Here is a 26,573-nt window from a genome sequence, read left to right as displayed (position 1 = left end):
AAGCCTCTCTCAGTGACTACTGCCAGCTCCAGGGTGGCAGAGTTAATATTGCATTGAGGAATGGGGTGTATCTTAACTACTTCCTGGTTCAGAGGTTTGAGTGTTGCTGAACTCAGTGTTCCAGACACTGAAAACCGGCCGCCCCGCAAGGGCTCACGCCCCTGTGACAGACTCCACTGGAAGGCATCAACAGCATCTGTACTCAGTAGTGCCCTGGGGCACTGCTTAGTGAGGACAGATGCACCACTGAGGGGATTACAATGACAGGCTACTTCCCCCCCCGTTTCGACTAGAGTTGGTGGTGCTGCCACCCAGCACCACCCATGCTCCCCGTGCCCTCGCAGAGCACAAGCATTTGACTCAACACCCATACCAAAGCCAGGAAACACTGAGTTGGGGTGACATTTCCCACACAACCCAGCCTTAACTCTGCCCACCGGGGATGGCAACAGGAACTTGGAATATCACAGTTCACCTCTCCCCAACGCAGCCTGCCACCGTCCAGGCCCATCACAACTCCCAGTCAGCCCTCCTATTCACCACAGCCCACAGAAACATGCCGTGGGCTGGGCAACACCTGCTGCTGGCTGGCAGAGGCTGAGGGAGGGGTAAAGGTATTGTGATGCCCGAGGGACTCCCCAGGACAGGGAGCACAGAGGCAGAATTAAGGCCGTGTGGGAGGGGGTCACCTTAGCTTGGCAGGCCCTGGCTTGCCAGTATTTGAGCTTTGGGATTTGCATCTCTCAACCTGGATAGGCAAAAGGACGGGGCAGTGCTGAGCACCAGCAACCCAAACAACGTTTCCGCCTGCAACTTTCCCTCTTTTGTGAGCAAGGGGTAATGAAGAGGCGTGAGTGGGAAGCAATGGTGGGAGGAAATCTTTGCATATGGAATAAGCAGAGAAATGCTGCTTAAAATAAGATTTCGCCAGTTGCCTTGGTTTTATAGACGGTTCTCCACTGGGCTTTAGGGTCATTAGATCACTCAAACTGCAACACAGATTATACTGTGTACCTCACCTCTCCAAAAGAGCAGCTCTAAGCAAGGCAATTTCTTTTGTTGGCAACTGATTTCTAGGAGGGTTGGAGAATTTCTGGGGTTCTCCCTGAAGAAATTCCTTCTCTACAAGCTCAGTGCAGCACAGCAGAAGGCAGTCCAGTACTTCAGTGACCGTGCTTTGCAATCATGCCACATGTTTTTAGTTCTAGAGCAGCCAAAACTGGGCATGCTGAGAGAGCACCGTACATCGTTGCTCCAGGCAAAATCTGTAAGCAGCAGCTTTTAGTAGCCCTGAAGGGAATCCTCTGACGAAACAGAGGCTGGCAGCAGATTCAAGCGCCCTTATCTGTGACGAGGTCCCCAAAGGGACACAACATCTGTCCAATATGGTTGGTTTGAGCACATAGGAGAACGGGGCAGAGCCAGATAAGTAGTACATGAGTGCCACCGTGTGTTGGACACAAGAACTTGCACTTTTCTGGTGAGAAGGGCAGAGAGCAGGGATATTAACCCTGTGCACCTGCACGCGACACACAAGTCTACGTAGGGCAGGGGATACTCAGGAGGAGAAGACAATGATCCGTTGCCTACTTTAGAAGGCTGGGCACTATGGGATCAACAGCCCACACATCCCGTCTGAATGTGCTAGAGGGCACAGCATTTGAAACAATCCCAGCAGCAGAAACTAAGTCCCCCACCTCCTTTCACCATCTCACTAACAGCAGTGAACTAAAGCCAAAACAAATTTCCAATGCCATCACCAAGGAGCCCGCAGATCAGGCGGCCTGTTCACCACTCTGACAACACATTCTGTTCTGAAATTTTGACAAAGTGATTGAGTAGAACGCCAGAGGGCTCCAGGTACGACAAACATGGCACTGCCTAGCCACTGATTCCTCAGTTTGTATCTGTGCAATTGATTTTTTCTTTCCGAAGTGCAGAACTTTGCACTTGTCTCTATGAAATTCACCTTGCTGATTTCAGACCAATTCTCCAGTTTGTCAAGGTCCTTTTGAATTCTATTTTTATCCTCCAAAGTGTTTGGAACATCTCCCAACTTGGCGTTACCTGCAAGTTTTATAAGTCTACTCTCCACTCCAAGTCATTAATAAAAGTTTTGACTAGTACCAGACCCAAGCCAGACCCTTGAAGAATCCCATCAGATAGGTCCTCCCAGTATGACAGCAAACCATTGATACTTCGTTTTTGACAAATCCATTCTGGCTATTATTTATTACCCCATTATCCTCTCTGTGCTTACAAACAGATTGTTTAATTATTTGTTCCAGTATCTGAGTATTAAAGTTTAGCTGACAGTCCATAATTCCCCAGGTCCTGTGTTCCCCTTTTTAAAGCTAGGTGCTATGTTTGCCCTTCTCCAGTTCTCCAGGACCTTACCTGTCTGTCGTCCAGGAGTTCCCGAATATCGTCACTAATGGTTCCAAGATTGATTCAGCTGGTTCCTTAAGTACTCTAAGGTGAATTTCATCAGGCCCTGATGACTTTAATATGTCTAACTTATCTAAATATTCTTTAACCTATTCTTTCCCTATTTTAGCTTGTGTTCCTTCCCCCTGTGGTTAATGTTAAGTATCTGGTCACTATTAAGCTTTATTAAAGACTGAAGCAAAACAGGCACTAAACACCTTGATGTAATCTGTTATTAGCTCTTTCCCTGATAGACAAAGGAAAGTGTAGGTCCATTGCTTTTCTCTTGTTCCTAATCAGGGTGGATAAAAAAAATCCATTTTTTTTTAAATAAAAAATGGATTTTTTTCCTCAAAAAGCATTTTATAAAAAAAATCCAATCTAAAGATAAAGATACATTATAGCTCAAAGATATCTCATCATGGAATAGGGATTATAAATTCTAATTCTAGAGTATGAGACGATATATTCATGTAACGTTTAAGAAAAGTTTTGTAAATGAATTCCAATAGTTCATGGATTAGGGGCCCAATCTTATGGAGGCTTCTGTATAGATTATTTAGGCTAATCTTTCTATCTACGCAATGGGATTCAGTCCCCAGACTAGAAGATACCATCAGAGACGCTTAGTTTTGCAGTTCTCAAACTGTAGATGTGTGTCTCCAGACATATTTTTGCTGTTAACAAGCATGTTGTTTTTAAAATAAATATATAGAGGTGAGAAACAACAGACCTCAACCCTATTGTCCCTCTGCAAATTTGTGTACACAGAGTCAATCCTTTACCTCTCTCTAAAAGTGCAAAGTTTAGTTTGAACGAATAGAAGATTGTTGGGGGTGGAACAGATCTGGACAAGGAGAAGAAGTCTGGAGATAAATGTGAGAAGGGAGGGACACGCAGTAGAAACAAAAGTGAAACTGTTTGAGCAGCATATTCCAGAAGTCTTAAGGTCTTTCTGAGTGTAGCCTTCATTGATTTGAGATCTACCATACCATTCTCTCACTAGAGGGGAAAACCTATAACGGCAGCAGGCCGTAAAAGAGACCCAGTTTGGGAATAAGAACCATTCAAGAAATATATGTTTGCTGATGACGTTTTAAAGTCACACCAATAGACTGATGGAAGTCACTTAAGCACTTGGATTCAGAGACTGCTGAAGTGATAATCTCACTTTTAACAGCAGTAGCTTCTTCTGCTGGTGTAGAAAGAATATTTTCTTCCTTTGGACTCATTCATTCCAAATTGAGAAATCGTTTGGGACCTGAAAAAGCAGGAACGCTTGGTTTTCTTTTCCAGATTATGAACAAAAAATGAAGGTGAAGACGACCGAGTTAGCTGCAGAAGCCAGTATTTTAAGTTTCTCATGTTGACCTGGCTGGCATAGGCAATTTAATTTGGGGGGGGGGGGGGTGTTAATATTTCATTTAAAATTGTTTTTAACTAAAATAGTTAACAAAAACAAACCTGAGTTTAAAAAACTTGAATGTTTAAATTCAAAAATTCACATGCTTGTTTTGTTAAAATATTGTATGTTTGCTCTTGAAGAAAAAAAATCCAGAACACATAACATTGTTGTTTTAGTTAACTAAAACAATTTAAATGTCTGTCTGGTGATGTTCTCCTCCTAATACAGCATGACAAGAAAATCCTCCAAATATTAATGATTAACCTGTTGAATTGGATATATTTATGAAGTCATGGGAGGTGAACTATCTGCTTCAATTGCCTTTGGTAAATGAAGTAACCAAACGATCATTCATTTTCTGATATGGCTGTAAAACTAATCTGAAAAGTTTTCAAAATAAATCACTTTAAAAATGTATAGCATACCTTCTAAAAATGAAACCTACATAATCTTCAAAACTCAGAGATAGATGTATTAAGGTTATAACAACCAACAAGAATGCACTTTTATGTAGAAATCCATGATTAAATAGAGTCTTCCTGACTAGTGATTTAAATCAGTGATTTAAATCAAATGCACCCTGTCCCTAATGTATTTATAGAATCTCTTATTACCTTTTATGTCCCTTGCTCGGTATAACATTTTTGCCTCAGTCTGATTTTGTCCCTACATGCTTACATTAGTTTTTTGTACTCCTCCTTAGCAATTTATCCCTGTTTCTACTTTTTGTAGGATTCCTTGTAGAAGTCAAAGGCTAATAATGGATTAAAGTCATTGAGGAGGAGAGAGAGGCAGCCAGGGATGAGTAGAAAGAAGATCATAACCAGGTAGTGCTTGGAAAACCAGAGAGCTGGAATTTGCCAGGGTCACTAGCCTAGTGGATGTGGGGGGAAAGCAGCAGATGTGACATATTTTGATTTTATTTATGCTTTTGACAGTCCCACATCACATTCTCATAAGCAAAACTAAGGAAATGTGGTCTAGAAGAAATTACTACAGGGCAGGTGTACAACTGGTTGAAAGATTGTACTAAAGGAGTAGTTATCAATGCCTTGCTGTTATTCTGCGAGGGTGAACCCGTGGGATCCTGCAGGGGGTCAGCCCCAGGTCTGGTATATTCAGCATTTTTATTAAGAACTTGGATAAGGTAATGGAGAGTGTGTTTATAAAATTTGCAGACTAAACCAAGCTAGGCAGGACTGCAAGCAATTTGGAGGACAGGATTAGAATTCAAAATGACCTTGACAAATTTGAGAATTGGTCTGAAATCAACAAGATAAATTCAATAAAGAGAAACAAAGTTCAAAATACACCACTTAGGAAGGGAAAAAAGCAAACTATGCATTTTGCACAACTACAGATGGGGAACAACTAGCTAGGCAGTAGCACTGCTGAAAAGGATCTGGGGGTTACAGTGGGTCACACACTGAATAGGAATCAGCAATGTGATGCAATTGTGAAAAGGCTAATATTCTGGGGTAGATTAACAGGAGCACTGCATGTTAGGAAAATTCCCTTTTGTGTGTACTCTACTTGACACTCATGAGGCCTCAGCTGGAGTAGTGTGTCCAATTCTGGGCACCACACTTTAGGAAAGATAAGGACAAATTGGAGAGAGCAACCAAAACGAGAAAAGGGTTAGAAAACCCTGCAGAAAGATTAAAAAACTAGGTATGTTTCATCTTGAGATAAGGCGACTGAGGGGGAACCTGATAAGAATTTTCAATTATGTTAAGGGCTGTTATAAAGGACGGAGATCAATTGTTCTCCATTTCCACTGAAGGAAGCAGAAATGGGTTTAATCTGCAGCAAGGGAGATTTAGGTTAGGAAGTTTTTCTAATATCTAACTCTAAGGGAGGCTGTGGAAACCCATCATTGGAGGTTTTTAAGAACAGTTTGAACAAACACCAGTTACGGATGGTCCAGGTTTACTTGGTCCTGCCTCAGCGCAGGGGTCCGGCATGGACTTCAAGGTCCGTCCAGCCCTACATTGGTATGATTCTATGATTAGTCAGTATGGAGGGAAGCACCACTCCAATTTAAAGAGCTTGGCTGAGCAATAGCTAAGTGGGAACAGATGGATAAAAAGCTACAAATACAGGCTGAATGTAAACACTAAAGAAGAGAAGAATTGTGTGTGATTCACAGGAATTAGGATAAAGAAGGAACAATTTAGGCCAAGCATCAGGAAGCATTACCTAACAGCAAGGTGAATCCGGCTGTGGAGTCATTCCCGAAACAGGCCAAAAGCACTATTTACTTGGGACTTAAAACCTGACCCACTACCAGAATATTGAAGCAGATATCGCAGAACTAGTCCTGAAGCTGGCCAAATGTGAAAGACACAATTAGCTCTACTAAGATATTCTCAACGTTATAAACACACTATGATGGATCCCACATGCCTGTTACAGGCAGATCTTGTAACAGCCTCTGATTCAGCACACCTGCAGAAGGCTGCACAGGTACTAGGAGAGCATATAGGAAGCTCACCAGATGTGCGTGCGCTTTGGGGATCAACATCAAGAAATGGGCTGCAGCCTCTCATTATATTGAGAAAACAGATGGAGACCGGACACTTTAAGCCACTCAGCATAGAAAGAGCTACCTACTGAGAGAAAAAACTAACTCATGCCTCAGGAAGGGGTACGAGAATATCTATTCACATACGGCAGAGGTGCATACAGTGACGTACTTATGTGCCCTCACTCTTCCCCTTTGTGTCCTGTTATCTTTTTTCATGAAAGGGATGCAATGCTGACCTGGCCATGAGAGGAGCTGCACAATCGAATAGGTCTTTTCCTAGGATCGCGCAGAGGAGGAGGGGGAATTAAAATATCCTTGTCTATGAGCAGCGGTTCCAAACTGTAGTCAGACCCCTCACCGGAATGGCAACTAGTGCTGATCTTCACTCCAGCTCTCTGCTCATCTGAGAATGGAGGAAGAGGAAACAGAGTGATAAACTTCCCTCAAGAGACACCACACTTACTGCACTAGAGACAGCTAAAAATTCACCCGTACTTTCCTGATGCTGCTTTCTTCTGGAGGCAATTGCCATAGGTTCACAGCCTAGGCTACAGGATTGCACCGGGGAGCAGAGCCAGAAGAGTCACTAAATTAAGATGAGTGTAAGGAACCTGTTTTAGAGACTAAGGGAGAATAGACGGAAAGGCATCAGAAGTCAGCCTGTCATGTGAGCTGAAGGATAAGTGAGCACTGGGTGTGCCCAGGAAGCTGTTTCAGACATACAGGTCAGTGTGACAAAATGCAAGTGGAGATGGGGATTGGGAGGTGGCAGAACACAGTGCAAGCAGGAGCGAGAGAGCCATGAGCAAGGAGCAAAGACAGCACTGCACAAAGCCTAGGAAGTGAAGATGCAGAACCAGTGGGGAAACCAGAACACGATGGAGGTGGCAACGTGATCTGAGCAGTAGGCAGTTAGCTACAGCATCTCTGCACTGGGGCAGAGAGGTACAGTAGCCAAGCAAAGAGGGGGCTAACCTGTGTATGAATAAGACTAAGATTTTATCACAGTTATTTTTAGTAAAAAAAGTCACAAACAGGTCATGGGCAATAAACAAAAATTCACAGAGCCCGTGACCTGTCTGTGACTTTACTAAAAAATAACCAGGGAGGAGAAGGTGGGGCAGGGCTAGGTAGGGGGGAGGAATGGAGTCCCATGGGGCGGAGGGGGGACACGACTAACAGGCTGAGCCCCCCGCCATGGCAGGAGCATAGCCCCAGCTCCAGTGGCCACAGTGGGGGGCACAGCCATGTGGAGCACACACACCCCCACTCCAGAGCTGGTTGGGGATTGGTCCTGCTTTGAGCAGGGGGTGGGACTAGATGACCTCCTGAGGCCCCTTCCAACCCTGAGATTCTATGACAGGGGTGCGTGGGCCCAACTGCAGCCTCTGCCAAAGCAGGGGGGCACACAACAGCCCTGGGAAGCCACAACGGGAGGTGCACTGTCCCAGCTGCAGCCCCCGCGAAGCCTGGGACACAGCCAGGCAAGGGTGAGCAGCCCCGGCTGCAGACCCCAGCAGAAGCCACTGGGCTGAGGCACACAGCCCCAGCTGCAGCCCCCAGCTAAAGCCGCGGAGATGAGGCTAAAGGGTCCTGGTTCCAGCCAGCCTCACTTGCAGGGCAGGGGCACACAGTCCTGCCTCCTCCTCCTGAAGGCCTAGAAGTCAGGGAGTGATTGCCATGACATCTGTGACTAAATCATAGCCTTATGACCCAAAACATCCTAACAAGAGGCATTGCAATTATAATCAGGACAATTCACTTGTGTGGGGACATCAAAGAAATGTTAATTAGGCTAGCAGTCTCTAACCATTGTGTGTGTTTACCTATGTCCTGTTAGAAATAACCAAATTAGCTTGTAGGTGACAAGTCCCTTTCATGCCTTAATTGCCTTTACATTATGTATGCAATTGTGTTCAGTGAACCTTAAGATCAAAGATGTGAGACACGGTATGAAACGTACATTACCTATATTGTCTTCAGCATATCCATCCCTGTTATAATGAACTACCGGCAGTCCCCTTATGTAATGTACGCACAGGAAATAGAATGTAAACTTCAAAGTGATGGGTCAGTGTGTGCTCAGTCACATGCTGGGCTCATAACAGCCTGTTTCAATTGCGCAATCTTGGCTGCTGGTTATCGGGTCCCGGGGCTGAAACCCTGCCTAGGAGGGCGGCCTGGGTTCCCCAACCAGCCACTATCAAAGTGGCATGAGCCCAGAGTCAGGGGCCGGAGACCTGACGCAAGGTCTTGGAATTATTCATTGAATTTCATTACCCCAAAAGGGGTGGACATTAAGATCGTGACCTGGCTGGAGGGCCGGGTTAAAAGAGAGACCAGCGCAGCAAGGAGCAACTGTCAGCAGGGGCACCAAAGTGAAAGATGCCACGCCTGGAGATTAGTAGGCACTCCTGCAGTGAGTGAACCCCTTTACAAGCCTGGAAAACCTCCCCCATGTAGAGGAAATGAAAAGGCCGGGACTGTTTAGTTAGAAGAGACACATGGGGAGAACATAAGAATGAGCATACTGGGTCAAACCAAAGGTCCATCCAGCCCAGTATCCTGTCTACCAACAGTGGCCAATGCCAGATGCCCCAGAGGGAGTGAATCTAACAGGTAATGATCAAGTGATCTCTCTCCTGCCACCCATCTCCACCTCTGACAAACAGAAGCCAGGGACACAATTCCTTACCCATCCTGGCTAATAGCTATTAATGGACTTAAGCTCCATGAATTTATCCAGTTCTCTTTCAAACCCTGTTATAGTCCTAGCCTTCACAACCTCCTCAGACAAGGAGTTCCACAGGTTGACTGTGCGCTGTGTGAAGAACTTCCTTTCATTTGTTTTAAACCTGCTGACCATTAATTTCATTTGGTGGCCCCTAGTTCTTATATTATGGGAACAAGTAAATAACTTTTCCTGATTCACTTTCTCCACACCACTCATGATTTGATAGACCTCTACCATGTCTCCTCTTTTCCAAGCTGAAAAGTCCTAGCCTCTTTAATCTCTCCTCATATGGGACCCGTTCCAAACCCCGAATCATTTTAGTTGCCCTTTTCTAATGCCAGTATATTTTTTTTAGTTGAGGGGACCACATCTGTATGCAGTATTCAAGATGTGGACATACCATGGATTTATATAAGGGCAATAAGATATTCTCCATCTTATTCTCTATCCCTTTTTTAATGATTCCCCTAACATCCCGTTTGCTTTTTTGACTGCTGCTGCACACTGCGTGAACGTCTTCAGAGAACTATCCACATTGACTCCAAGATCTTTCTCTTGGTTAGTTGTAGCTAAATTAGCCCCCATCATATTATATGTATAGTTGGGGTTATTTTTTCTAATGTGCATTACTTTACATTTATCCACAGTAAATTTCATTTGCCATTTTGTTGCCCAGTCACTTAGTTTTGTGAGATCTTTTTGAAGTTCTTCACAGTCTGCTTTGGTCTTAACTACCTTGAGCACTTTAGTATCATCTGCAAACTTTGCCACCTCACTGTTTACCCCTTTCTCCAGATCATTTATGAATAAGTTGAATAGGATTGGTCCTAGGACTGACCCTTGGGGAACACCACTAGTTACCCCTCTCCATTCTGAGAAATTTACCATTTTTTCCTATCTTTTATTCCCTATCTTTTAACCAGTTCTCAACCCATGAAAGGATCTTCCCTCTTATCACATGACTTAATTTACATAAGAGCCTTTGGTGAGGGACCTTGTCAAAGGCTTTCTGGAATTCTAAGTACACTATGTCCACTGGATCCCCCTTGTCCACGTTTGTTGACCCCCTCAAAGAACTCTAATAGATTAGGAAGACATGATCTCCCTTTACAGAAGCCATGTTGACTTTTGCGCAACAATTTATGTTCTTCTATGTGTCTGACAATTTTATTCTTTACTATTGTTTCAACTAATTTGCCCGGTACTTAGACTTACAGGTCTGTAATTGCCAGGATCACCTCTAGAGCCCTTCTTAAATATTGGCATTACATTAGCTATCTTCCAGTCACTGGGTACAGTAGCTGATTTAAAGGACAGGTTACAAACCATAGTTAATAGTTCTGCAATTTCACATTTGAGTTCTTTCAGAACTCTTGGGTGAATGCCATCTGGTCCTGATGACTTGTTACTGTTCAGTTTCTCAATTAATTCCGAAACCTCCTCTAGTGACACTTCAATCTGTGACAATTCCTCAGATTTGTCACCTACAAAAGACAGCTCAGTTTTGGGAATCTCCCTAACGTCCTCAGCCATGAAGACTGAAGCAAAGAATTCATTTAGTTTCTCTGCAATGACTTTATAGTCTTTAAGTGCTCCTTTTGTATCTCGACCATCCAGGGGCCCCACTGGTTGTTTAGCAGGCTTCCTGCTTCTGATGTATTTAAACATTTTGTTATTACCTTTTAAGTTTTCGGCTAGCTGTTCTTCAAACTCCTTTTTGGCTTTTTTTATTATTACATTTTTACATTTAATTTAGCAGTGTTTATGCTCCTTTCTATTTACCTCACTAGGATTTCACTTCCACTTTTTAAAAAGATGCCTTTTTATCTCTCACTGATTCTTTTACATGAATGTTGAGCCACCATGGCTCTTTTTTAGTTTTTACTGTGTTTTTTTAATTTGGGGTATACATTTAAGTTAAGCCTCTATTATGGTGTTTTTGAAAAGCGTCCATGCAGCTTGCAGGGGATTCACTCTAGTCACTGTACCTTTTAATTTCTGTTTAACCGCCTCATTTCTGCATAGTTCCCCTTTTTGAAATTAAATGCCAGGGCTGGGCTGTTGAGGAATGTTAAATGTTATTATATTATGGTCACTATTTCCCAGCGGTCCTGTTAAAGTTACCTCTTGGACCAGATCCTGCGCCAGATCTTGGACCAGAACTAGATCGAGAGTTGCCTCTCCCCTTGTGGGTTCCTGTACCAGCTGCTCCAAGCAGCCGTCATTTTGTCATATCGCGAAATTTTGTCTCTACATTGTCCTGAGGTGACATGTACCCCGTCACTAGCGGGATAATTGAAAGCCCCCACTATTATTGAGTTCTTTATTTTGATAGCCTCTCTAATCTCCCTTAGCATTTCATCGTCACTATCACTGTTCTGGTCAGGTGGTCGATAACAGATCCCTACTGTTACATTCTTAGTAGAGCCTGGAATTACTAGCCAGAGAGATTCTATGGAACATGTGGATTCATTTAAGATTTTTATTTCATTTGATTCTACATTTTCTTTCACATATCGTGCCACTCACCCCGGCACGACCTGTTCTGTCCTTCCGATATATTTCGTACCCCGGAATGATTGTGTCCCACTGATTGTCCTCACTCCACCAGGTTTCTGTGGTGCCTATTATATCAATACCCTCCTTTAACACGAGGCACTCTAGTTCACCCATCTTATTATTTAGACTCCTAGCATTTGTGTACAAGCACTTTAAAAACTTGTCACTGTTTGTCTGCCCTTTTCTGATGTGTCAGATTCTTTATGTGAATGTTTCTCATCTGATCTGGCCCATACTTTATCCTCTTCCATCCCCTCCTCGTGACTAAAGCCTAGAGGATCTCTATCACTAGACTCTCCTCTAAGAAGTCTCCGACTGATCCACGTGGGCCTCTGCAGCAATCGGCCTCTCCCCTCCACCCACCCTTAGTTTAAAAACTGCTCTGCAACCTTTTTAATGTTAAGTGCCAGCAGGCTGGATCCACTCTGGTTTAGGTGGAGCCCATCCTTCCTGTAGAGGCTCCCCCAATCCCAAAAGTTTCCCCAGTTCTTAATAAATCTAAACCCCTCCTCTCTACACCATCGGCTCAGCCACACACTGAGACTCTGAAGCTCTGCCTGCCCACCTGGCCCTGCACCTGGAACTGGAAGCATTTCTGAGAATGCCACCATGGAGGTCCTGGATTTCAGTCTCTTTCCTAGCAGCCTAAATTTGGCCCCCAGGACGTCTCTCCTACCCTTCCCTACGTCACTGATACCTACATGTACTACAACCATCAGCTCCTCCCCAGCGTTGCACATAAGTCTACCTAGATGCCTTGAGAGATCTGCAACCTTCACACCAGGCAGGCAAGTCACCACACGGTTCTCCCGGACATCACAAACCCAGCTATCTATGTTTCTAATGATCGAATCTCCCATTACTAACACCTGCCTTTTCCTAATGACTGGAATTCCCTCCCCCAGAGAGGTAACCTCAGTGCGAGAGGATACCCCAACATCATCTGGAAGGAGGGTCCCAACTATGGGAAGGTTTCCCTCTGCTCTCGTTGGCTGCTCTCCTTCTCTGGGCCTTTCATCCTCCTTAACAGAGCAGGGCTGTCTGACCGGAGGTGGGACAAATCTACAGTGTCCCGGAAAGCCTCATCAACATTCCTCTCTGCCTCCCTGAGCTCCTCCAGTTCCACCACCCTGGCCTCCAAAGCCTGTACACAGTTTGAGGGCCACGATAGAATGGACATGATGGAAAGCACAATAATGCACAACTGTAAAAGCCAGAAGGGACCATTATGATCACCTCATCATGTGTTTAAATATGGCTAAATGCGAATGTTTACATCTAGGAACAAAGATTGTGGGCTAAACTTATAGGAGGGGGACAATCCTGGGAAGCAGAGACTCTGAAAAAGATTTGGGAGTGGTGGTGGATAAAGAGCTGAACATGAGCTCCCAGTGTGATGCTGTGGCCAAAAGAGCGAATGATCCTGGGATGCATAAAGGGAGGAATGCTGAGTAGGAGTGGAAAGGATATTTTACCTCTACATTTAGCACTGGTGCAAATGCTGCTGAAATGCTGTATCCAGTTCTGGTGCCCACAAGTCAAGAAATATGTTAATAAATTAGAGAGGGTTCAAAGAAGAGCCATGAGAATGATTATAGGATTAGAAAACCTGCTTTGTAGTATTTGAGTTCCTTAAATCTATTTAGCTCAACAAAGAACTTTAAGGGTGGTTTGATTGCAATTTATAAGTATCTACTTGTGGAACAATTATTTAATAATGGGATCTTCAATCTAGCAGAGAAAGGCACAACAATCCATTAGCTGGATGTTGAAGGTAGACAAATTCAGAAATTAAGGCTTTTTAAAAAAAAAGTGAGTTATTAAGCATTGGAACAATTTACCAGGGGATGTGGTGGATTCTCCGCCCTGGCAATTTTAAAATCAAGAAAGATGTTTTTCTAAAAGATCTGCTCTAGGAATTATTTTGGGAAATTCTCTGGCCTGTGTTGTACAGGTCGTCAGACTAAATGATCACAGTGGTCCCTTCTGGCCTTGGAATCTAGTCTGAGTTCATGCATAGGACAAACCAAACAATTTCACCCAGTGATCACGACCATTACTCCATTTTGAGCTACAGTGTATTTTAAATCAAGACTAGATGTCTTTCTAGAGGACTCCAACTGACGGGAGAATCCACCACATCCCTCAATGTTAAATATGTGCCATATTTTGTCTAACTTCAGCTTTCAACCACTCCATCTTATGATTTTTTTATTAAATTAAAAGAGCCCCTACTGTCAGATACCTTCTCCCCATATAAGTACTGAGAGACTGCACAAGGCATGGAGGGAGACTGCGGTCCTGGAAAAGCAGCAAACCACACTGGTGAATGGAATTCAAAGCATTCATCGACTGAATACTTTTTCCCCCCATCTTTCCATCCACAAAAAAAAAAAACCCTGATATTTACCCAGAAAAAGTAATAGTTTTTTGCACTGATTTTCACCTGTTTTTGTTGTTGTGGTAATAAACACTGAGAAATTCCCAAGAAAAATTTAACAAAATACAAACTGAAAACGAAGGGCCCGGTCTAGTCAGTTTACTGAAGGGAAGGCTGAGAGGTGATTTGATCACTGTGGGCTAAAAAGAGAACAAACACATGGAAACACATGGAAAAAAAGAGATCCGAGAGTGGGGGATGTTTCAGCTTTGAAATAAGATGCAATTTCCTAGTAGCAAGAGTAATTAAACGTGGCACACTTTACCAAGGAGGTGGTGGACTCTCCATCAGCTGGAGTCTGAAATTAGATATCTTTCTAAAAGACAAGCTTTAATCCAGTTTCTGGAAGAAATCTAAAGCCTGCGTGCATGGGGCCTTGAACTGGATGACCACGGTAGTCTCTTCTGACCTCGGAGTCTGAATCTGTATTAATCCCCCCTGTTCATCCTCTCCCTTCATAGGCCACAGAGAGAACAGAAGTTCTGCAATGCCCTGAACACTTGCAGCTCAGCCTTAAGACACTGACTCCAATCCAGTATCAGGTTTCAGGGCTACAGCCAGTTCCCTACAGGGGTTAAGAAAGAATTTTCCCCCTTGAAGCACAATTGGTCAGATGTGTTCTGGGTTTTTTCCTGCCTTCCTCTGAAGCATCAGGGCTGGCCACAGCTGGAGATGGGATGCTGGACAGGGTGGTCTAGTGCTCTGAGGTGGAAAGAGAAAAGGTCTGTCTGGTGAGTCTGGCTCAGTCAACCTAATCACCAGATTTGGAGGTGGGAAGAAATTTTCCTCCAAATCAGATTGGTGAGGCCCTTGCATCCCCCACACCCATCTTCTTCCGCAGCATGGAGTATGAACTACGTGGGCATCTCTCACCTTATCATTTCCCTGACACTGCAGAGGCCTCGGGCTTTGGTGGTATCTTGGTCTCTCCTGTCCTCTGCCTACGACAAGAACTTAGCCTCCTGAAGACTCAGATCCCTTCATCTACCCAAGTTATTGGGCTCAACACAGGGGCACTGGGGGAGGTTGATGGTGTGGGGTGTGCAGGTCAAAATGGATAATCTGATGGCCTTTTGAGGTCTTCAACTCTATGAAACTAAACTGGCTTCTCATTATTTACTACTCCACCAATTTTATCACCTGGGAAGAAAACAGGATAATTGGATATAGAATTGAATTGGGCTAGATACAGATCCCTGTGGCACCCCTCTAGAAACACTCTCATTGGATGGTGATTCCCTATTTACAATGACTTATCAGTTAGCTAGTTTTTAATCCACTCAGCATGCTACATTTTTGGGGGGTGCTCATTTTCAATTGGATGTCATGTGGGACTAAGTCAAAAGCGTAATAGAAGTCCCAGTATATTACATCAACAATTACTATTATCCACCATACTTGAAAACTTTAAAAAAAAAACATAGCAGGTTAATCTGACATGACATTTTTCATAAATCCATGTTACAATCAGAAAAGAAATAAATGCTGATAGAATACGTATCCCATCAGTCTTTCCAAGATTTTGTCCTGGACTGATTCAGGTTAATCAGCTTATAGTTATCCAGGTCATCCATTTACTCTTTTTAAATATTAGTACATTAGCTTTCCCCACCCGCCCACCCCAGCTCTAGAACTCCCTATGTGACAATCTGTTCCTTTGTTGAAGATTAAGGAAAGCATGCTCACATGCAGTGAACAGGAAGTTTCTCATTGCAAATGTTATCAGCTACCATAGAATTAAAGCTTTCATTTTTGAGAAAAAAAGTCAGTTTTTTAGCTCTTAGAGTCATGAAGATCTTTCAGTGCGCTCCGAGTGCAACTGATGCACAGAACTGGCCACAGTCCTGGCAGCTGTGGGCTGTTGCTTTTCAAAGTTCGGTAGGAAGCAGTGAAACCAACAAGACTCAATTTCATTCTATGAATTTCAATTTCACTCTATGCTGCTGCTCAGCAAAGCAATGACCAGAGGCAGAGAATGGAGAATATCTAAGAACAGAAACCCAGGGAAGGAGATTAACCTCCTCAAATCAAACAGAGAAGTAGAGTAGTAGTCACGCACCCTCCATCCTGCATCAGAGGTCTCTGAGGTGGGAAGGGGCAAAGAGAGAATGAATACTCCTTTCTCCCTTGCAGCACCCAGGACCTAGGGGAGGGAGGACTCAGGTTTACCTGACACAAACTAGATGAAAGTGGATATACAAGATCGGAATCCTGAGTTGGGTTCAGCCAATCCCAGCATCCCTCCCTTTTCCCAGAAGCTTTAATGGGGGAGGGAGGGAAGGAATTAAAATGGGCTTCTGAACCAAGCCCTTCCCTTGAGCAGTGGAGCCCCTATCTTTTGCTTGCCAAAAAACAGTGTAAGGTCATTCCTCTGGCTCTTGGGTTTGGCAACATTTGCCAATCCTGATTGCATAGGGAGACACAAGAGTAACTCTAGGGAAGGGAGCGCATAACTTCATGGTTCTGGTGTGGGACAGAAGACAAAAGGAATAGTGAGAGAACATGGGGAAAGAGCACACAGCAAAGGGAGGCAGTACAGTGATGGGTGCCCCAGAGCACCCCTCAGAGGAAGAAAGAAAATATGCCAAAGAGATGCATCGTGCTGTTATGAACAGGGTTTGAAAAAAATCTGACCCTTACTAGCCTGAGGACTTTTTACTCTGGCTAGTAGACTAACATCTGTGTGCCATACCCTGCTCAAGGCCACGTCCTCTGCCATGTACAATAATGTATCTCACTAATGGGCTGGCCAGACTAACATTCACTGCATACATCGGACAAGTTTCCCCCACATTTGTTGCATTATAAATCCAACAGAAAACATGATCTCCCAGAGCTAGCTGTTGAATGCCACAAGCAGCATTTATCATGTGAATTACTGGACAGACACTGGGGAAGTATTTGACAAATACTCAAAAAGTCCCACTTATTGCACCATCCTAGCTTTTCTCTTCTGTTTTTCCTTCCCAACTTCACAGACACCAAGGCCTGAAGAAACCACTAGAATCATAGAATATCAGAGTTGGAAGGGACCTCAGGAGGTCATCTAGTCCAACCCCCTGCCCAGAGCAGGACCAATCCCCAACTAAATCATCCCACCCAGGGCTTTGTCAAGCTTGACCTTAAAAACTTCTAAGGAAGGGGATTCCACCACCTCCCTAGGTAATGCATTCCAGTGTTTCACCACCCTCCGAGTGAAAAAGTTTTTCCTAATACCCAACCTAAATCTCCCCCACTGCAACTTGAGACCATTACTCCTTGTCCTGTCATCTGCTATCACTGAGAATAGTCTAGATCCATCCTCTTTGGATCCACCTTTCAGGTAGTTGAAAGCAGCTATCAAATCCCCCCTCATTCTTCTCTTCTGTAGACTAAACAATCCCAGTTCCCTCAGCCTCTCCGCATAACTCATGTGTTCCAGTCCCCTAATCATTTTTGTTGCCCTTCGCTGGACTCTTTCCAATTTCTCCACATCCTTCTTGTAGTGTGGGGCCCAAAACTGGACACAGTACTCCAGATGAGGCCTCACCAATGTCAAATAGAGGGGAACGATCACGTCCCTCGATCTGCTGGCAATGCCCCTCCTTATACACCCCAAAATGCCACTGGCCTTCTTGGCAACAAGGGCACACTGTTGACTCATATCCAGCTTCTCGTCCACTGTCACCCCTAGGTCCTTCTCTGCAGAACTGCTGCCTAGCCATTCGGTCCCCAGCCTGAAGCGGTGCATTGGATTCTTCCGTCCTAAGTGCAGGACTCTGCACTTGTCCTTGTTGAACCTCATCAGATTTCTTTTGGCCCAGTCTAAACTAGGATCATCTAAACTGATTTCCTGGATATGCAAGCTGTAGAATTTTCCCCAGAAGCTGGAATAAGGCAGGTCTTGTAGAAAGATACTGAATCTCATTTTAAAGACTCCATGATGTAAGAGTTCAACTAGGGCTGCTAGCCAAGAGCAATACAAGAGATACCCTGTCTGTGGGGGTGGGGGGTTGGTATCAGCCAAGCAAGATGCCAACCCTCCCGAGCTGCTGGGATTCCTTTCAGAGTGCTGCTCCTAGACCTGTTCAGAGGATCTGTGTATTGTATCAGCTTCCAGCTGCTCGGAGTCTGAGTAGGAGCGTGCTGCAAAATTCACTTCCCAAACAACCTGATTGATACAGGGAAGATGCATTCTCTCTCCACCTTCTCCCACCCACCCAAACACTCCTGGCTACCGCAAAAGGGGTCTTCTCCCCACACGTTCTTCATTTCTGAGTCATCCTCCCCAGCTTCACCCCAAGCAGAGTGAAGCGGACCAGATGCTTTCCAGCTTCACAAAGGAAAAGGACTGTGTAGAAAGGGGGTGTAGTAGTGGAGCGAGACTCCCTACCGCAACACCTCCTGCTGGCCGTTCTGGAATTATCTCAAGTCCTTCCACAAGGCGCCCTCCTCCGGTGGCGTCTTGCTTGCCTACTTGGTGTCTACTCCCGCTTTGCTGTCTCCACCACTCTTGGACCACGGCGTCCTCTTCTGGGTACAGCCCTCCGACTATGCCCCACTCCGCTGTCTCCCCTGCTTTCAGGGGACCCAGCAGTCTATAATCCAGCCACTTGCCTCAGTAGCCTCCTGCAGTCACCAGTCTGTCCCTGGGGCAAGGGACTAAACTGTAGTCTGTGTAGGCCACTTCCCTCAGGGCAAGTGGGGGCAGCCCTAGCACCTTATCTGCCCTTCCTCCAGGGCCTCAGTCTGGCAGCGGTCAGCCAGAAGCTCCTTCTGCTCTGCTACACTGCCCAGCACGGCTCTAGCCATGGTGCTCCTAGGCGGCCAGGGAGAGAATGCCTTCTGCTCTGTTGAGCAGCCCTTTATATATGGCTCCTGCTGACCCTGCCTGTCCGCTGCAACAAGCCACCTCCGGATGGGCTCGCTTAATGAGCCCTCCTCTAATGGGAGGGTTCTGCACAGGCTCCCTCTGGCTTTCTTTAACCCTTCCTCTTCCTGGTATGGGGCAACTGCCCCACTGCAGGGGGATTAAAAATTAAAATGTACACCGTGCCTCAGGTGATTCCAGTACCTTTTAGTATGTAACTCCCCTTTACTTCCGAGAACCCTATCACCGAGTCACCTGAAAAACCTCCACACACCTCTCTGCAGGAAAAGGTATTAAAAACTCTTCAGGACAAACTCCTCTGCCACAGAAAGCTTGTCTACAGTAAACAGCTTTCTGTGTTAAATGCTCAATACCTAGTACTGTATAAAACTTCACATGCTCAGAGCATTTTTAACATACACTTGCCTGATTTTAACTTTCAGGATTCCTTTTTTAAAGCTAGTAAATTCACATACAAGAGCCCTCATTACTGGTAGTTCAGGTTGCTAAATGCAGTTCAGAACAAGATATATCATTACGCATAATTAAAAACATATTAAAACCTAAGCAAATCACAACTAAGGTTACATTAAATAGTTCTAATATTAACCTTATTCAAATCAGGCACACACACAGAAGAATGCCAACTGACTAGGTGTGAAACAGGATGGAAGCGTGTGAAATGTTGGAAGACATATCATAGAATCATAGAATATCAGGGTTGGAAGGGACCTCAGGAGGTCATCTACTCCAACCCCCTGCTCAAAAGCAGGACCCATACCCAATTAAATCATCCCAGCCAGGGCTTTGTCAAGCCTGACCTTAAAAACTTCTAAGGAAGGAGATTCCACCACCTCCTTAGGCAACACATTCCAGTGTTTCACCACCCTCCTAGTGAAAAAGTTTTTCCTAATATCCAATCTAAACCTCCCCCACTGCAACTTGAGACCATTACTCCTTGTCCTGTCCTCTTCCACCACTGAGAATAGTCTAGAACCATCCTCTCTGGAATTACCTCTCAGGTAGTTGAAAGCAGCTATTAAATCCCCCCTCATTCTTCTCTTCTGTAGACTAAACAATCCCAGTTCCCTCAGCCTCTCCTCATAAGTCATGTGTTCCAGACCCCTAATCATTTTTGTTGCCCTTCGCTGGACTCTCTCCAATTTATCCACATCCTTTTGTAGTGCGGGGCCCAAAACTGGACACAGTACTCCAGATGAGGCCTCACCAATGTCGAATAGAGGGGGACGATCACGTCCCTCGATCTGCTCGCTATGCCCCTACTTATACATCCCAAAATGCCATTGGCCTTCTTGGCAACAAGGGCACACTGCTGACTCAATTCCAGCTTCTCGTCCACTGTCACCCCTAGGTCCTTTTCCGCAGAACTGCTGCCTAGCCATTCGGTCCCTAGTCTGTAGCGGTGCATTGGGTTCTTCCGTCCTAAGTGCAGGACCCTGCACTTTTCCTTATTGAACCTCATCAGATTTCTTTTGGCCCAATCCTCCAATTTGTCTAGGTCCCTCTGTATCCTATCCCTCCCCTCCAGCGTATCTACCACTCCTCCCAGTTTAGTATCATCCGCAAATTTGCTGAGTGCGCAATCCACACCATCCTCCAGACCATTTATGAAGATATTGAACAAAACCGGCCCCAGGACCGACCCCTGGGGCACTCCACTTGACACCGGCTGCCAACTAGACATGGAGCCATTGATCACTACCCGTTGAGCCCGACAATCTAGCCAACTTTCTACCCACCTTATAGTGCATTCATCCAGCCCATACTTCTTTAACTTGCTGACAAGAATACTGTGGGAGACAGTGTCAAAAGCTTTGCTAAAGTCAAGATACAATACATCCACTGCTTTCCCTTCATCCACAGAACCAGTAATCTCATCATAGAAGGCAATTAGATTAGTCAGGCATGACCTTCCCTTGGTGAATCCATGCTGACTGTTCCTGATCACTTTCCTCTCATGTAAGTGCTTCAGGATTGATTCTTTGAGGACCTGCTCCATGATTTTTCCGGGGACTGAAGTGAGGCTCACTGGCCTGTAGTTCCCAGGATCCTCCTTGTTCCCTTTTTTAAAGATTGGCACTACATTAGCCTTTTTCCAGTCATCCGGGACTTCCCCCGTTCGCCACGAGTTTTCAAAGATAACGGCCAATGGCTCTGCAATCACAGCCGCCAGTTCCTTTAGCACTCTCAGATGCAACTTGTCCGGCCCCATGGACTTGTGCACGTCCCGCTTTTCTAAATAGTCCCTAACCACCTCTTTCTCCACAGAGGGCTGGCCATCTATTCCCCATGTTGTGATGCCCAGCGCAGCAGTCTGGGAGCTGACCTTGTTGGTGAAGACAAGAGGCAAAAAAAGCATTGAGTACATTAGCTTTTTCCACATCCTCTGTCACTAGGTTGCCTCCCTCATTCATTAAGGGGCCCACACTTTCCTTGGCTTTCTTCTTGTTGCCAACATACCTGAAGAAATATATTTGAGAGACCAGGCCTAACGAGCACCCAAGACAGTAAGAAACAGGTCAATCTGAGAAAGAACAGTACACACTAGCAACTCAGTGAATGCTTTTCCAGCTTTTAGGGCTTCACATGAACATAGGAATTTCCAGACTGGATCCAACCAGTGGTTCATCTACTCCATTATTCTGCCTCCAACAGCGACCAAACTAACTGCTTGAGAGGAAGGTACAAACATCCAGCCAAAGGCAGCGGTGGGATAACCTACTCCCACAGAAAGGTTCTTCTTCATTTCTACCAGTTAGGGCTTGTCTACTTAAGAAACTGACTGCAATAAACTACTATACCCTAGTTCTGGAATAGCGATAGTGCTTTGAATTCACAGTACCTGATTCCAGAATAACCTCCCCATGCAGACAAGTTGGATTAACCTTTTGTGGGCCCAGCACCCACCATATTTGTGGGCTCCCATGGGAGCAGTGGAGCATGGTGCAGGGGGGTCAGTCCCTGGAGCAAGTGGCTGGCCAGGGGCATGGCAGGGGTAGCCCTGCTCCGCCCAGCCCAGTGTGAGGACACTATTTACAAACCGGCAGTTGCCAGATGCACAGTGGCCCGCCCAGCCCAGTGCTGCCAGATGCCCCTTCCCCTTGGGAGTGGGCCCATGCCACGCCACAGAGCACCCCACCCAACACTGGAACAGCCCTCCAATTCCCTGTGGCCAAATCCCTCCCGGACCCACGATGCCCAGCGCCCCCCCAGACCCCTGCCACAAATGCACAGTGCCCTGGACAACACCACCCCTGCCCAGCGCACCCCTGCCCACAGCCCCCACCACAACTGCTCAGCACGCCACACAGAACCCCCACTCCCTACTGCCCCCCCACACCTTCCCCACCCCCTCACAGCCCAGCAGCACCCCCACAGGCCCTCCAGAGGCCCACTCCCCCAAGCCCTGCCTCCCGGCCTCACTCACCAGCCCTGCTGGGAGGCAACTGTCTGCCAAGCTGAGCTGCCAGTGCAGCCAGGGCTGATCCCGGGGCAGGAAATTGCTCCGGCCCCTCAGGAGCAGTACGATCAGCCAGGCCAGGACCTGCAATGGCCAGGCTCCCTCAAGACCCACTTGCCTGAAAGGGCCCAGTCAAGCCCCCCACACAATTGGCCATGCTTCTGCACCTGTCCCAGGCGGCTCAGCTCCAGGGAAACAGGTGGGGGCCCCCACAGGTGGTGGGAAGCAGAGACTGCCCAGAGCCGGAGGTGCCCTGGGGTCCAGCCAAGGGGCAGAGAGAAGCCGCGAGTGGGGCCAGGGGGTGAAGAGGAGCCCTCAGTGGGCAGGCCGAGAGAAGCAACTGGTGGGCGGGTTAGCGGGGTACAAGCAGAGCAGGCTGGGGCCCCTTCTGAGCATGGGCCCGGCTCCATGGTAAACCCGGCACTGTAAATATCCTATGCTCTTAAGCTCCAGTGAAGCCTTTGGTCTCCAATATCTAATAGCGAGTTCCAGTGGTTAACTGCACAAGCACGTGTGGCCTTTGGTGAGCTATAAAATCTGCTCCTTTCAGTTTCTGCGAAGGCCCCTTGCTCTTGGGTTAGGCGAAGGGTGAAGAGCAAGGGCCTTACCCGCCTTGCCTGCCCCAGCCCCCGCCGGAGGGTGAAGGCCACTCCCGCCCCCCACCTCTCTGGAGCCGGTGTCCTTTCGGGCGGGGGCCTGCCCTCCCCGGGCACAGGCCGTGCCGCAGAGCAGCCCCCGCCCCTCGCCGGGCCCGTGTCTTGGGGGGGGAGGAGGGCGGCTGGATTGCGGAACCGCCGCGGCTGGTGGCCCGGATCGGCCCCCGGCAGAGAGCCGCTGCCCGGGGCGCCCCCGCACAGACCCGCCGGCCGCAGCGGGCAGAGGCCGGGGCCGGGGAGGGGCCCAGCGGGCAGAGGCCGGGGCCGGGGAGGGGCCGGGCCCAGCGGGCAGAGGCCGGGGCCGGGGAGGGGCCCAGCGGGCAGAGGCCGGGGCCGGGGACCGGGGAGGGGCCGGGCCCAGCGGGCAGAGGCCGGGGTCGGGGCCGGGACTCACCCTCCAGGCTCTCGCACTGCACCAGGTTCACGTAGTCGCCCTGGCTCAGCACGCCAGCCTTGAAGCCCCGCACCAGCCCCTCCAGGTAGCCGCTGTCCACGTTGAAGTAGAGCTCGGGGAAGCTCGACATGGCGGCGGCCGCGGACCCGGCTCGCTCCCGGGGACTGGGGGACCGGCCGCTGCGAATCACGTGACACGCGCGGCGCTCACGTGACGGAGAAGGGCGAGTGGGGGGCGGGGGAGAGATCCCGGCATGCGCCGCGCGGGGCCGCCCCCAACCAGCCTAGCGCCGAAGGTGCGAGAATCATTGGCCGAGGAGCCCCCAGGGAGGGGGGGCCAGGGGGCGGGGCTGTTGCAGGGGAGGGGCTGATGGGGGCGGGGTGGAGGCAGGGGAGGGGGCGGGGCTGTTGCAGGGGAGGGGTTGATGGGGGCGGGGTGGAGGCAGGGGAGGGGGCGGGGCTGTTGCAGGGGAGGGGTTGATGGGGGCGGGGGTGGAGGCAGGGGAGGGGACGGGGCTGTTGCAGGGGAGGGGCTGATGGGGGCGGGGGTGGAGGCAGGGGAGGGGGCGGGGCTGTTGCAGGGGAGGGGTTGATGGGGGCGGGGCTGTTGCAGGGGAGGGGCTGATGGGGGCGGGGGTGGAGGCAGGGAGGGGGCGGGGCTGTTGCAGGGGAGGGGTTGATGGGGGCGGGGCTGGAGGCAGGGGAGGGGACGGGCTGTTGCAGGGGAGGGGCTGATGGGGGCGGGGGTGGAGGCAGGGAGGGGACGGGGCTGTTGCAGGGAGGGGCTGATGGGGGCGGGGGTGGAGGCAGGGGAGGGGGCGGGGCTGTTGCAGGGGAGGGGTTGATGGGGGCGGGGTGGAGGCAGGGAGGGGGCGGGGCTGTTGCAGGGGAGGGGTTGATGGGGGCGGGGGTGGAGGCAGGGGAGGGGACGGGGCTGTTGCAGGGGAGGGGCTGATGGGGGCGGGGTGGAGGCAGGGGAGGGGGCGGGGCTGTTGCAGGGGAGGGGTTGATGGGGGCGGGGCTGTTGCAGGGGAGGGGCTGATGGGGGCGGGGGTGGAGGGCAGGGGAGGGGGCGGGGCTGTTGCAGGGGAGGGGTTGATGGGGGCGGGGCTGGAGGCAGGGGAGGGGACGGGGCTGTTGCAGGGGAGGGGCTGATGGGGGCGGGGGTGGAGGCAGGGGAGGGGACGGGGCTGTTGCAGGGGAGGGGCTGATGGGGGCGGGGGGTGGAGGCAGGGGAGGGGGCGGGGCTGTTGCAGGGGAGGGGTTGATGGGGGCGGGGCTGTTGCAGGGGAGGGGTTGATGGGGGCGGGGGTGGAGGCAGGGGAGGGGGCGGGGCTGTTGCAGGGGAGGGGCTGATGGGGGCGGGGGTGGAGGCAGGGGAGGGGACGGGGCTGTTGCAGGGGAGGGGCTGATGGGGCGGGGGGTGGAGGCAGGGGAGGGGGCGGGGCTGTTGTAGGGAGGGGCTGATGGGGGCGGGGGTGGAGCAGGGAGGGGACGGGGCTGTTGCAGGGGAGGGGCTGATGGGGGCGGGGGTGGAGGCAGGGGAGGGGGCGGGGCTGTTGCAGGGGAGGGTTGATGGGGGCGGGGGTGGAGGCAGGGGAGGAGGCGGGGCTGTTGCAGGGGAGGGGTTGATGGGGCGGGGGTGGAGGCAGAGGAGGGACGGGGCTGTTGCAGGGGAGGGGCTGATGGGGCGGGGGTGGAGGCAGGGGAGGGGGCGGGGCTGTTGCAGGGGAGGGCTGATGGGGGCGGGGGGTGGAGGCCAGGGGAGGGGACGGGGCTGTTGCAGGGGAGGGGTTGATGGGGGCGGGGGTGGAGGCAGGGGAGGGGGCGGGGCTGTTGCAGGGGAGGGGTTGATGGGGGCGGGGGTGGAGGCAGGGGAGGGGACGGGGCTGTTGCAGGGGAGGGGTTGATGGGGGCGGGCTGGAGGCAGAGGAGGGGGCGGGGCTGTTGCAGGGGAGGGGCTGATGGGGGCGGGGGTGGAGGCAGGGGAGGGGGCGGGGCTGTTGCAGGGGAGGGGTTGATGGGGGCGGGGCTGTTGCAGGGGAGGGGTTGATGGGGGCGGGGGTGGAGGCAGGGGAGGGGGCGGGGCTGTTGCAGGGGAGGGGCTGATGGGGGCGGGGGTGGAGGCAGGGGAGGGGGCGGGGCTGTTGCAGGGGAGGGGTTGATGGGGGCGGGCTGGAGGCAGGGAGGGGGCGGGGCTGTTGCAGGGGAGGGGTTGATGGGGGCGGGGGTGGAGGCAGGGAGGGGACGGGGCTGTTGCAGGGGAGGGGCTGATGGGGGCGGGGTGGAGGCAGGGGAGGGGGCGGGGCTGTTGCAGGGGAGGGGTTGATGGGGGCGGGGTGGAGGCAGGGGAGGGGGCGGGGCTGTTGCAGGGGAGGGGGTTGATGGGGGCGGGGGTGGAGGCAGGGGAGGGACGGGCTGTTGCAGGGGAGGGGCTGATGGGGGCGGGGGTGGAGGCAGGGGAGGGAACGGGGCTGTTGCAGGGGAGGGGTTGATGGGGGCGGGCTGGAGGCAGGGGGAGGGGACGGGCTGTTGCAGGGGAGGGCTGATGGGGCGGGGGGTGGAGGCAGGGGAGGGGACGGGCTGTTGCAGGGGAGGGGCTGATGGGGGCGGGGGTGGAGGCAGGGGAGGGGACGGGGCTGTTGCAGGGGAGGGGCTGATGGGGCGGGGGTGGAGGCAGGGGAGGGGACGGGGGCTGTTGCAGGGGAGGGGCTGATGGGGGCGGGGGTGGAGGCAGGGGAGGGGACGGGGCTGTTGCAGGGGAGGGGGCTGATGGGGGCGGGGGTGGAGGCAGGGGAGGGGACGGGGCTGTGCAGGGGAGGGTGATGGGGGGGCGGGGGTGGAGGCAGGGGAGGGGACGGGGCTGTTGCAGGGGAGGGCTGATGGGGGCGGGGTGGAGGCAGGGAGGGGACGGGGCTGTTGCAGGGGGAGGGGCTGATGGGGGCGGGGGTGGAGGCAGGGGGAGGGGTTGATGGGGGCGGGGGTGGAGGTAGGGGAGCTGGGCGGGGGCTGTTGCAGGGAGGGGTTGATGGGGGCGGGGTGTGAGGCAGGGGGAGGGGTTGATGGGGCGGGGTGGAGGTAGGGGACTCTGAGATAGCGCGT

General features: G+C 49.9%; 1 protein-coding gene across 2 annotated transcripts in view; it reads right to left on the bottom strand.

The window, feature by feature from the left end:
• Positions 1–23,724, bottom strand: part of ATP6V0D1 (ATPase H+ transporting V0 subunit d1) — an 81,282-nt gene extending 57,558 nt beyond the window's left edge. The window contains exon 1 of one of the 2 annotated variants that reach the window (XM_073307282.1): positions 23,473–23,724. In XM_073307282.1, the coding sequence (XP_073163383.1) occupies positions 23,473–23,602 (130 nt within the window). In that variant the 5' untranslated portion in view covers positions 23,603–23,724. The remainder of the gene's footprint in view (positions 1–23,472) is intronic. The other variant, XM_073307281.1, reaches the window with a different exon arrangement.
• Between the last annotated feature and the right edge of the window lie 2,849 nt (positions 23,725–26,573).

This window comes from Lepidochelys kempii, chromosome 12 (genome assembly GCF_965140265.1).
Source record: "Lepidochelys kempii isolate rLepKem1 chromosome 12, rLepKem1.hap2, whole genome shotgun sequence".
Classification (NCBI taxonomy): domain Eukaryota; kingdom Metazoa; phylum Chordata; order Testudines; family Cheloniidae; genus Lepidochelys; species Lepidochelys kempii.
Note: the sequence above shows the minus strand (reverse complement) of the source record. Positions and strands in the feature narration are given on the sequence as shown.